At 46.9% G+C, this 12,500-nt stretch overlaps 1 protein-coding gene and 1 long non-coding RNA gene across 4 annotated transcripts in view; both read left to right on the top strand.

Moving 5' to 3' along the window:
* Positions 1-769, top strand: part of LOC126992072 (uncharacterized) — a 1,546-nt gene extending 777 nt beyond the window's left edge. For all 3 annotated transcript variants that reach the window (XR_007746149.1, XR_007746148.1, XR_007746150.1), the window contains exon 3: positions 238-769. This is a non-coding gene — a long non-coding RNA (uncharacterized LOC126992072). The remainder of the gene's footprint in view (positions 1-237) is intronic.
* Positions 1-12,500, top strand: part of LOC126992070 (neurofibromin-like) — a gene marked incomplete at its 5' end in the record, with an annotated part of 74,548 nt that overhangs the window by 25,964 nt on the left and 36,084 nt on the right. Inside the window, 6 exon segments of the mRNA XM_050850746.1 lie at positions 817-949; positions 4,133-4,294; positions 6,590-6,848; positions 7,762-7,918; positions 8,200-8,426; positions 11,664-11,797. Coding sequence (XP_050706703.1) covers positions 817-949; positions 4,133-4,294; positions 6,590-6,848; positions 7,762-7,918; positions 8,200-8,426; positions 11,664-11,797 — 1,072 coding nt within the window.

Raw genomic sequence — 12,500 nt, 5'->3', positions numbered from 1 at the left:
TGAAAGAGTGAAGATGCTGGTTAACTCTTGCATAAGGGATTTGGACAGTATAGGGATGAAGGAGTGAAGGTGCTGGTTAACTCTTGCATAAGGGATTTGGACAGTATAGGGATGAAGGAGTGAAGATGCTGGTTAACTCTTGCATAAGGGATTTGGACAGTATAGGGATGAAAGAGTGAAGATGCTGGTTAACTCTTGCATGAGGGATTTGGACAGTATAGGGATGAAGGAGTGAAGATGCTGGTTAACTCTTGCATAAGGGATTTGGACAGTATAGGGATGAAAGAGTGAAGATGCTGGTTAACTCTTGCATAAGGGATTTGGACAGTATAGGGATGAAAGAGTGAAGATGCTGGTTAACTCTTGCATAAGGGATTTGGACAGTATAGGGATGAAGGAGTGAAGATGCTGGTTAACTCTTGCATAAGGGATTTGGACAGTATAGGGATGAAGGAGTGAAGATGCTGGTTAACTCTTGCATGAGGGATTTGGACAGTATAGGGATGAAGGAGTGAAGATGCTGGATAACTCTTGCATAAGGGATTTGGACAGTATAGGGATGAAAGAGTGAAGATGCTGGATAACTCTTGCATAAGGGATTTGTAACCTCTACCTTTTCATCCGTCCCTTCTTCTCCCTCTCATCCGTCTCCTCCATTCTTCTCCCTTTTTTTCCTCCTTAACCCTTCCACTCCATTCCCTTCTCCCCTTTCCTTCTCTCTTTACTCATTAACCTTTTCTTCCCAGCCTTTCTCCCCTCTCATCCTTTCCTCTCTCATCCATCCGTCCCTCCTCTAATCCGTCTCATCCGTCCCAGGTTCTGCAGCCACCCGGATGACAAGAAGAAGGCCAAGGTTGCCATGATCCTGGACAAGCTGATCACCCTGACCATTGAGGAGGTGGAGATGTACCCCTCAATACAGGCCAAGATATGGGGCAACATTGGACAGGTAGGGAGAGGAAGGGAGGGAGAGAGGGAGAGAGGGAGGTTATTCAGTAATGTAGCCCTTGATATATGCCAAGATATGGGGCAACATTGGACAGGTAGGGAGAGGAAGGGAGGGAGAGAGGGAGAGAGGGAGGTTATTCAGTAATGTAGCCCTTGATATATGCCAAGATATGGGGCAGCATTGGACAGGTAGGGAGAGGAAGGGAGGGAGAGAGGGAGGGAGAGAGGGAGAGAGAGAGAGAGAGAGAGAGAGAGAGAGAGAGAGAGAGAGAGAGAGAGAGAGAGAGAGAGAGAGAGAGAGAGAGAGAGTTAATACAGTAATCCCTCGCTATATCGCGGTTCATTTATCGCGGTCTTGCTGCATAGCGGGTTTTTAAATTGTAAATATATAGTTTTGTATCGCGGACTTTTCGGTATATCGCGGGATTTTGTGGTATAGAGGTATTTTAATATAATTATTATTTTGATTATTTTGCAGTAAAAGAAGCATTTTCTAGCCTAAAACAATATAAAAGAATAAAGAAAGTATTAATTAGAACATATTAAAAGAATATTAAATTTAAATAAAATAATTAGCGTACAGCAGATGAGTGGACACAGACTCCCACGTGTGGAAGACACAGCCACGGCCGCCTCCGCTTGAGCTAGTTTGCCCACGTGTGCTCGTACACGGCACACCATTGGCTGATGGATGGGAGGCGCCCAACACTGTGTTCTGCATCCTGGGCGCTGATTGGCTCAGCGACCGAAGCATTTGTTGGTTCGTGAGTGGTTAGCTCGGAGACAAAGGGAGAGTGTGTTACAGCTTGCTACAGGTAAATGCTCCAGAACTTGGCAGTGAGGACCAGACAGGATGAGGCAGCGGCCACACTTGGACAAGACTCAAATCCTAAACTTGGACAAGACTCAAATCCTAAACTTGGACAAGACTCAAATCCTAAACTTGGACAAGACTCAAATCCTAAACTTGGACAAGACTCAAATCCTAAACTTGGACAAGACTCAAATCCTAAACTTGGACAAGACTCAAATCCTAAACTTGGACAAGACAGACTCAAATCCTAAACTTGGACAAGACTCAAATCCTAAACTTGGACGAGACTCAAATCCTAAACTTGGACAAGACTCAAATCCTAAACTTGGACAAGACTCAAATCCTAAACTTGGACAAGACTCAAATCCTAAACTTGGACGAGACTCAAATCCTAAACTTGGACAAGACTCAAATCCTAAACTTGGACGAGACTCAAATCCTAAACTTGGACGAGACTCAAATCCTAAACTTGGACAAGACTCAAATCCTAAACTTGGACAAGACTCAAATCCTAAACTTGGACAAGACTCAAATCCTAAACTTGGACGAGACTCAAATCCTAAACTTGGACAAGACTCAAATCCTAAACTTGGACAAGACTCAAATCCTAAACTTGGACAAGACTCAAATCCTAAACTTGGACAAGACTCAAATCCTAAACTTGGACAAGACTCAAATCCTAAACTTGGACAAGACTCAAATCCTAAACTTGGACAAGACTCAAATCCTAAACTTGGACAAGACTCAAATCCTAAACTTGGACAAGACTCAAATCCTAAACTTGGACAAGACTCAAATCCTAAACTTGGACAAGACTCAAATCCTAAACTTGGACGAGACTCAAATCCTAAACTTGGACGAGACTCAAATCCTAAACTTGGACAAGACTCAAATCCTAAACTTGGACAAGACTCAAATCCTAAACTTGGACAAGACTCAAATCCTAAACTTGGACAAGACTCAAATCCTAAACTTGGACAAGACTCAAATCCTAAACTTGGACAAGACTCAAATCCTAAACTTGGACAAGACTCAAATCCTAAACTTGCTCAACATGATTGCTCCAAGCTCATCTAGTTTGGTGGAACTCTTTGCGGTACTGGAATAACGCGCGGTATACCTGCTGAACCGAACAGCTGATGCCTTCTTCTTCTTCTTGTGACCACAACTTACCAACAACACAAAAAATTAACTGACATGTTGGTGACTGAGTTTCTGAGTAGAATTTCGATGAGTTTCCCGTGAAATGTACCCGACTTTGAATCTCCCTCAAGAAACTAGTGGTTGGTTGTTGACACGGGCTGAGGCGAGATTCTCAGAGATGTGTGCTTATATAAATAATATACATAACACATATGAAGAATAAAATAAACATAAGGTCGCTGCTTCGCGGATTTTCACCCATCGCGGGGGGTTCTGGAACCTGACCCCCGCGATAGACGAGGGGTTACTGTACACCCTTCCTTACAGGCCAAGGTATGGGGCAGCGCTGGACAGGTACACAGAGAGAGAGAGAGAGAGAGAGAGAGAGAGAGAGAGATTTTTTTGTTGCCTTTTCTCCCTTGCTGTTTCCCTCCCCCCACTCTCTCTCTCTCTCTCTCTCTCAGGGGCGCACTCTCCTCATCACTGCGACGCACCTCACTGTCCCTGTTAAGTTCTGAGGTCAGTGCCTTCAGCCTTGCCCTTCTCACATGGCTGTTCTGTGGTTGGTTCAGCCAGGTCTGAAGTGAGCCACACGGTGTGTCCGATTTGGTGTCTACTGTGTGGTGGCCTACGTGTGGCAAACAGTCCTCAGCGTCAGCAAGGTGCAGGCAGCAATAACAAACACCCTCAGTTATACCCAATTAGGAGTTAGAAAATGTTAGTAATGTCACAAATAGCTCCTAACTTAACCTAACCTAACCTAACCTTATCTTACTTAACCTTACCTTACCTTACCTTACCTTACCTTACCATACCTAACTTAACCTAACCTAACCTTACCTTACCTTACCTTACCTTACCATACCTTACCTAACCTAACCTAACCTAACCTTACCTTACCTTACCTTACCATCCCTAACCTAACCTAACCTAACCTAACCTTACCTTACCTTACCTTACCATACCTTACCTAACCTAACCTAACCTAACCTTATCTTACTTAACCTTACCATCCCTAACCTAACCTAACCTAACCTAACTTCATTTTACCTTTACTTACATTTTACCTTATTTACCTTACCTTTTACCTTACCTTACTCTTACCTTTTACTTCCTTTCCCTTTTTACCTTACCTTACCTTCCCTTCCCTAACCTAACCTAACCTTACCCAACCTTACCTTACCCCACCTTCCATTACCCTCCCTCACCTTGCCTTCCCATCGCCAGGTGTCGGAGCTCATCGACATGGTGCTGGACTCCTTCATCAAGCGCTCGGTGACGGGCGGCCTGGGGTCTGGCCAGGCGGAGATCATGGCGGACACGGCGGTGGCCCTCGCCTCGGCCAACGTGGCGTCCGTGGCCAAGAAGGTGATCGGACGGCTGTGCAGGGTGAGTGGCCCTTTATTGTTATTATTATTATTATTATTATTATTATTATTATTATTATTATTATTATTATTATTATTATTATTATTATTATTATTATTATTATTTTTATTTTTTTAATTTTATTTTATTTTATGTGATAGTATGTATGGGGGGGTGAGGGAAGGGAAAGTGAGGTAAGGGAAGGGAAGGGAAAGGAAGGGAAGGTGAGGTTAGGGAAGGGAAGGGAAGGGAAGTGAAGGGAAAGGAAGGGAAGGTGAGGTTAAGTAAGGAAAGGAAAGGAAAGGGAAGGGAAAGGAAGGGAAGGGGAGGTGAAGTTAGGGAAGGGAAGGGAAGGGAAGGGAAGGGAAGAGAAAGGAAGGGAAGGTGAGGTTAGGGAAGGAAAGGGAAGGAAAGAGAAGGGAAGGGAAGGGAAGGGAAAGGAAGGGAAGAGAAGGAAAGGGAAGAGAAGGGAAGGGAAGAGAAGGGAAGGGAAGAGAAGGGAAGGGAAGAGAAGGGAAGGGAAAGGAAGGGAAGAGAAGGAAAGGGAAGAACACAAAGGAACACAAAGGAAGAACAAACAACAGCAGACCTGCTGGTCCTTACGAGGCTGTTTGTGACAAGCTACACTAACTATCTAATCAAAGGTGGAAGATGAAGGACAGCAAAGGCGAAGGCTCCTCCCCACCCCCCCATCCCTCCAGCCAAAGCTGGCAGGAAAGGAAAAAGAACCATGCAGCATGGAAAAACTGCATGGAAATTATGTAGGAAAGAGGAAAGAACTACCATTACTGCTACCACTAACCGGGCGATAAAAGCGGACCAGGACACCAGTATTCGAAAGAACTTAACGTTATTACGACAATGAGTAATATCTTAGTTGCTGGTTGGATTCAAAACACTTGTCTAATCTATTCTTGAAGGCCGTAACTGTTGTACTATCAACGACATCACAGGGTAGAGAGTTCCAAACATTAACAACTCGATTGAAGAAGAAGTGTTTAGCTTCGTGCGACGAGAATCTTTTACCACTTATCTTCAAATTGTGATTTCTTCTTGTTCTATTTGATCGATCAATTGTAAAGTAATCTTCCGCATTAATATCACTGAATCCTTTGAACATTTTAAACACTTCTATTAGATCGCCTCGCATTCTTCGTTTTGATAGGCTGAATAAATTTACTTCTTTAAGCCTTTGTTCATATGACAAATTTCTCAACCTAGGAATCATCTTTGTTACTCTTTGTTGGACCCGTTCCAACTTTTCTATGTCTTTTCTGTAGTAGGGAGACCAAAACTGTACACAGTACTCTAGACGGGGTCGAACCAACGAATTATACAGTTTTAATATTACTTTTTCCGATTTATTATTAAAGACTCGTCCGATGAAGCCAACCAATTTGTTTGCAGTTTTAACTACCTCTGAACAATGCTGACCAGGCTTTAAAACGCTTGATATAGTGATTCCAAGATCCTTTTCTTTACTTACTGCAGAAAGTTGTTGGCCATTCATTACGTACCGAACGCGATTGTTATTTTTTCCGATGTGCAACACTTTACATTTCTCAACGTTAAATTTCATTTGCCATTGATTGGCCCAACGTGCAAGTCGATCTAGATCTGATTGTAAAGCTTCTTCGTCGAGTGTTGCAGTTACTTTACTAGCAATTTTTGTGTCATCAGCAAATTTTGATACTTTGCAAGTGAGCCCATCATCGATATCATTAACATAAATTAAGAAGAGCATGGGGCCAAGCACTGATCCTTGAGGTACGCTGCTTTTGACATCGAGCCAGTTAGATGTAACACCGTTTAGAACTACTCTCTGTTTCCGCTCAGAGAGCCAGTCCGCAAGCCAATTGTGAATGTTACCCGAGATACCGTGCGCCAGTAGTTTGCTGAGCAATCGTTGGTGGGGGACCTTATCAAATGCCTTTTGAAAATCCAGATATATGATATCTACTGATCTGCTTTCAGAAGGGAAGGGAAAGGAAGGGAAGAGAAGGAAAGGGAAGAGAAGGGAAGGGAAAGGAAGGGAAGGGAAGAGAAGGAAAGGGAAGAGAAGGGAAGGGAAGGGAAGAGAAGGGAAGGGAAGGGAAGAGAAGGGAAGGGAAGAGAAGGAAAGGGAAGGGAAGGAAAGGGAAGGAATAGGAGGGAAGGGGAATGAAAGAAAGGGAAAGGAAGGAAAGGGAAGAGAAGGGAAGGGAAAAGAAGGGAAGGGCAGAGAAGGGAAGGGACAGCACAACCCCCTTCTCCTCCTCAACCCTCACACAACCCCCCCCACCCACTAACAACCCCTCCTTTCCTTCCCTCTCGCAGGTTATCGACAAGACCTGCACCTCGCCAACACAGACCCTGGAACAACACTTGATGTGGGATGATATAGCCATCCTCGCCCGCTACCTGCTCATGCTTTCCTTCAACAATTGCTTGGATGTGGCTCGGCACCTCCCATATCTCTTCCATATCATCACCTTCCTTGTGTGCACCGGGCCTATATCCATGAGGGCCTCGACGCACGGCCTAGTCATCAATATCATCCACTCCCTCTGCACCTGTACCAAGCCATCGTTTCTCGGTGCGTGCGGGCTGTGTGGGAAGAACGGCAAGGGTAGGGAAGGGAAGGGAAGGGAAGGGAAGGGAAGGGAAGGGAAGGGAAGGGAATGGAAGGGAAGGGAAGGGAAGGGAAGGGAAGGGAATGGAATGAAAGAGAAGGGAAGGGAAGGGAATGGAATGAAAGAGAAGGGAAGGGAAAGGAACAGAAGCGGATGGAAGGGAAGGCAAGGGAAGGGAAGAGAAGGGAAGGGAATGGAAGGGAAGGGAAGAATGGAAGGGAATGGAATGAAAGAGAAGGGAAGGGAAGGGAAGGGAAGGGAAGTAAAGAGAGGGGAAGGCAAGGGAAGGGAAGGGAAGGGAAGAGAATGGAAAGGAAGGGAATGGAATGAAAGAGAAGGGAAGGGAAGGGAAGAGAATGGAAGGGAAGGGAAGAGAATGGAAGGGAAGGGAAAATAAGGGAAAGGAGAGGATAAGGGAAGGAAAGTGTGTGTGTGTGTGTGTGTGTGTGTGTGTGTGTGTGTGTAACCTAACTACCCTAGCCTCCCCCCTCCCCCTCCTCCATCCATCTCTTCTTTCCTCCTCCTCCTCCTCCTCCTCAGTAACCTCCTCTTCTTTTTCTTCTTTTTTATTTTTTTCCTTATTCTCTCTCTCTCTCTCTCTCTCTCTCTCTCTCCTTCCCTTCCCTTCCCTTCCTTTCCTTTCCCTTCTCTTCCTTCCCCTTCCCCTCACCTCCCCTTCCCTTCCCTTCCCTTCCCTTCCCTTCCCTTCCCTTCCCTTCCCTTCCCTTCCCTTCCCTTCCCTTCCCTTCCCTTCCCTGCCCTCTACTTCCTCACCCTCCCTTGCCTTCCCTCCCCTTACTCACCCCTCCCCTTCCTCAACACCCCCCCCATACCCCCCCTCCCCAGTAACCCCCTCCCCAACCTCTCCCCCCCCAGAGGATACCCAGCGTGTGCTCCGGCTCTCCCTGGATGAGTTCTCGCTACCCAAGTTCTACCTCCTCTTCGGCATCAGCAAGGTCAAGAGCGCAGCCGTCACTGCCTTCCGCTCATCCTACAGGCACACTGGGGAAAGAGGCCTGAGGTGGGTGCTAAGGTGAGGGGTGGAGCAGCACACACGCACACACGAACGCTCATGGACGCAATGGACACACACACACACACAGATAAATTGATATACGCACACACATACACACACACACGTACACACAAAACTAAAGATTGATACACACACACACACACACACACACAGACACACTTCCCTTCCCTTCTCTCCTTCCCTTCCCTTCCCTTCCTTTCCTTCCCTACCCTCACCTAACCTCACCTCCCCCCCCAGCACCCTAGCACCCCCCTAATACCAGCACACCGCCCGCACAGGTTCGGCCCTGACCGCAGCCTCTCCTACAACATGACGGACCGGGAGAAGCTGTCCCTCACTTCCCTGGAGACCATTACGGACGCCCTGCTGGAGATGATGGAGGCTTGCATGAGGGACATTCCAGAGTGTGACTGGCTGCAAGTCTGGACCGGCCTAGCCAAGAACTTTGCCTTCCAGTACAACCCAGCGCTGCAGCCACGGGCCCTCATTGTGTTCGGCTGCATCAGTGAGTGTGTGTGTGTGTGTGTGTGTGTGTGTGTGTGTGTGTGTGTGTGTGTGTGTGTGTGTTTACCTAGTTGTAGTTTCCCAGGGCCTGGTCTTACGCTGGTGTGGTCCCGTCTCCATATCTACATTTACCCAACCTCTCCTTAAAGCTCTGCACACTCCTCGCCGATACTACATCCTCACTTAGTCTGTTCCAAAGCTCTATATTTCTTTGTGGGAAGCTATATTTCTTTATGTCTCTTGAGCATCTTCCCTTCCTCAACTGTTTACTGTGTCCTCTAGTATTCCTGCTGGAAGGTTCCTCTCTGAGTAGCAATTTCTCGTTATCCACTTCAGAGAGAGAGAGAGAGAGAGAGAGAGAGAGAGAGAGAGAGAGAGAGAGAGAGAGAGAGAGAGGAAAAAAGAGAAGGTGAAGGAAGGGAGGAAGACGGGATAGCTTTGTCTGATTGGGCTGGTGTTACAAGACACCTTTCCTCCTCACATCAGCTATTTCTAAAGGTCAAAGAGTAGGTCAGTCGGGTTCTTATGAATGTATCTTCAGGTTCAAGGTACAGAGGAAGGGTCAAACTGTAATGCGGTTATATAGGGGGTTTTCCTGGGCAAGATTCCTAATCCTCGAAGATCTGTTTTTCCCTATTTATCCTAAATAGTTGGTCAGAAGATATTCACAATCATTGATTTAAGACCTTTATTCTTCCTTCACTTGTGGCAGCGTTGAACTAATTCTCATTCAGATTACGTCAGGCAAGAAAAATATCCTTTTGGTAGCGTTGAAGACTTAATTACAGTAGTCACTAATGGCCGAATGAATCCCTTGATCCTCTTAACTCATTCACCAGAATACAATAATGGGCGTTAGGCTTGTTTGGATGTTACACGGGTTCACAGTCTCCTTCACCTAGCGAGGGTGATATTGTTCACAAACGTGGCACGAAAAACAGTTCACTGGTGCTCACATGGGCATAAACAATCTTCTTACAATCTCCTATATCCTGGGTATAATACAGCCTAACCAGCAGACAAAGGGACGAACCAGGTGGTTACATCCTCGTTAAAGAGAAATACTGCACAGCCCTGCTACTCCGTGGACTAAACACCCTACGTAGCCAATACGTGTATCATACCGAACACACCCGAGACACGCACGTGACAGACCCTTTACCTCCACTCACTTCCCTGTCCGGGGGAAGAGCCAAGGCGTGTCTGTTGGTGTTTGCACCGCACAAATACAATAATGAGAAAATATATCTATAATATGAACAGGAATTACTTCACCTCAGAGAGACGCACCTGTCCGGGGGAAGAGCCAAGGCGTGACTGTTGGTGTTTGCTGGGTGGGGCTCCCTACGCAGCCGCTGCCCGCGGTTCACATCCCTCCCCAGATTTAATTCGAACCCTGATTTGTTCAACCTTGCAACAGCCGTCTACGGCACTTTACTCGTCGCATGATATTGGTATAATGGTTCCCCTGAATAGCAAGGTGAAAAATTCTAACTAGAAGCTACTATCTTGTATTAAAATTATGCCCATTATCTCCTATGGAACCGATCACCTACTTTCTGCAGGCGTCAGCATGTATGTCTGTCTGTCTGTCCGTCTGTCTCGGGGGTGTGAGCATCACACAATAATAATTCAATGTTATTAATAATTCTTACATTAACTTAAATGCTACTTACATTAACTTAACATTACTTACCCATACTTAATACTACGTCCCGGCACTACAAAACTACCACCAGGGTCATAAAACTACTCTTGGAAATGCCCACAACTCCTACGAAAGTCTTGTCAAATATGTGTTCTTGGCCGGCAAAATGTCTTGTAATACGAAGCTATATTTCTTTGTCTCTCAAGCATCTTCCCTTCCTAAGTTTTGTACTATGTCCTCTTGTGTTCCTGGTGTAATTCCTTCTGTTTGTAGTAACTCCTCGTTGTGTGCGTGTGTGGGTGTGTGGGTGTGTGGGTGTGTCAACCTAACCGTCTCTGCATGCATGTGTCTGTATGTGTGTGTATGTGTGTCTATCCAGTTGCGTTCATGTGCGTTTGCGTTCGTGTGTGTGTGTGTGTGTGTGTGTGTCTGTGCGTCTCGTGTCTGTAGTGAGAGAGAGAGAGAGAGAGAGAGAGAGAGAGAGAGAGAGAGAGAGACAGTAGTTTTGACAAGCCCCAGGGTAGTTTTGACAAGCCCCGGGGTAGTTTTGACAAGCCCAGGGGTAGTTTTGACAAGCCCCGGGGTAGTTTTGACAAGCCCCGGGGTAGTTTTGACAAGCCCTGGGGTAGTTTTGACAAGCCCTGTGGTTTGACAAGCCCTGGGTAGTTTTGACAAGCCCCAGGGTAGTTTTGACAAGCCCTGGGGTAGTTTTGACAAGCCCAGGGGTAGTTCTGACAAGCCCAGGGGTAGTTTTGACAAGCCCCGGGGTAGTTTTGACAAGCCCCGGGGTAGTTTTGACAAGCCCAGGGTTAGTTTTGACAAGCCCCGGGGTAGTTATGACAAGCCCCGGGGTAGTTTTGACAAGCCCCGGGGTAGTTTTGACAAGCCCCGGGGTAGTTTTGACAAGCCCCGGGGTAGTTTTGACAAGCCCCGGGGTAGTTTTGACAAGCCCCGGGGGTAGTTTTGACAAGCCCAGGGGTAGTTTTGACAAGCCCCGGGGTAGTTTTGACAAGCCCAGGGGTAGTTTTGACAAGCCCAGGGGTAGTTTTGACAAGCCCCGGGGTAGTTTTGACAAGCCCCGGGGTAGTTTTGACAAGCCCCGGGGTAGTTTTGACAAGCCCCGGGGTAGTTTTGACAAGCCCAGGGGTAGTTTTGACAAGCCCCGGGGTAGTTTTGACAAGCCCCGGGGTAGTTTTGACAAGCCCTTGGGTAGTTTTGACAAGCCCCGGGGTAGTTTTGACAAGCCCTGGGGTAGTTTTGACAAGCCCCGGGGAAGTTTTGATAAGCCCCGGGGTAGTTTTGATAAGCCCCGGGGTAGTTTTGATAAGCCCCGGGGTAGTTTTGATAAGCCCGGGGGTAGTTCTGACAAGCCCAGGGGTAGTTTTGACAAGCCCTGGGGTAGTTTTGACAAGCCCAGGGGTAGTTTTGACAAGCCCCGGGGTAGTTTTGACAAGCCCAGGGGTAGTTTTGACAGGTCCTGGGGCAAAACTGTGGATCCCTCTGGTAATTTTGTGTCCTGGGGTAGTTTTGACAAGCCCCGGGGTAGTTTTTGACAGGGGGCATTTTTTGACAAGTTCCGTGGTGTTTCAGGCAAGAGTGTCGTGGACCTGGACATCAAGCAGCTCCTGAGGATACTGGTGAAGGCGCTGGAGAGCTTCTCGGACATAACACTCATAGACTCCATCATCATGTGTCTGACGCGCCTCCAGCCACTCCTCAGGCCGGTATGTGTGTGTGTGTGTGTGTGTGTGTGTGTGTGTGTGTTTTGTTCTATACCAGTGAAAAAAAATAAAGGGATGAAAGAGTAGTTGTATGGGTTAACTCTTGCATAAGGAATTTGGACAGTGTATTGTATGTGTGTGTATGTGTGTGTGTGTGTGTGTGTGTGTGTGTGTGTGTGTGTTTCCCTAGTTGTGACATACGGGACAAGAGCTACGTTCGTGCTGTCCCGTCTCCATGTCCGCTCTTATCCAACCTTTCCTTAAAATCGTGAATGTTTCTTGCACAAACCACCTCCTCCTCCAGTCCATTCCACAACTTCTGTTTGGGAAGCTAAACTTTTTCACATCTTGCCTACACGTGGTCGCCCTCAACTTCCTTCCATGTCCTCTCGTTTCTCTCTCGCTCCACACACACACACACACACACACACACACACACACACACACAGGTCCTCTCTGTCCAGATTCTCCACCCCGCTCGCCACCCTGTACACCGCTATCAGGTCTCCTCTCTCTCTCTTCTCTCCAGGGTTGTGAGCCCCATGCTATTGAGTCTCTCCTCGTAAGTCCGATCCCTAAGTTCCGGTACCATCTTAGCTGCCACTCTCTGCACTCTTTCCAGCTTCCTTATGTTCTTATTTTCGTGAGGAGACCAGACCACTGCTGCACACCCCAACCTTGGCCTTATCATTGTAACTATTATTTT

The sequence above is a fragment of the Eriocheir sinensis genome, unplaced genomic scaffold, assembly GCF_024679095.1.
Source record: "Eriocheir sinensis breed Jianghai 21 unplaced genomic scaffold, ASM2467909v1 Scaffold394, whole genome shotgun sequence".
In the NCBI taxonomy this organism is placed as follows: Eukaryota; Metazoa; Arthropoda; class Malacostraca; order Decapoda; family Varunidae; genus Eriocheir; species Eriocheir sinensis.
This window is presented reverse-complemented; position numbering and strand designations above follow the sequence as displayed.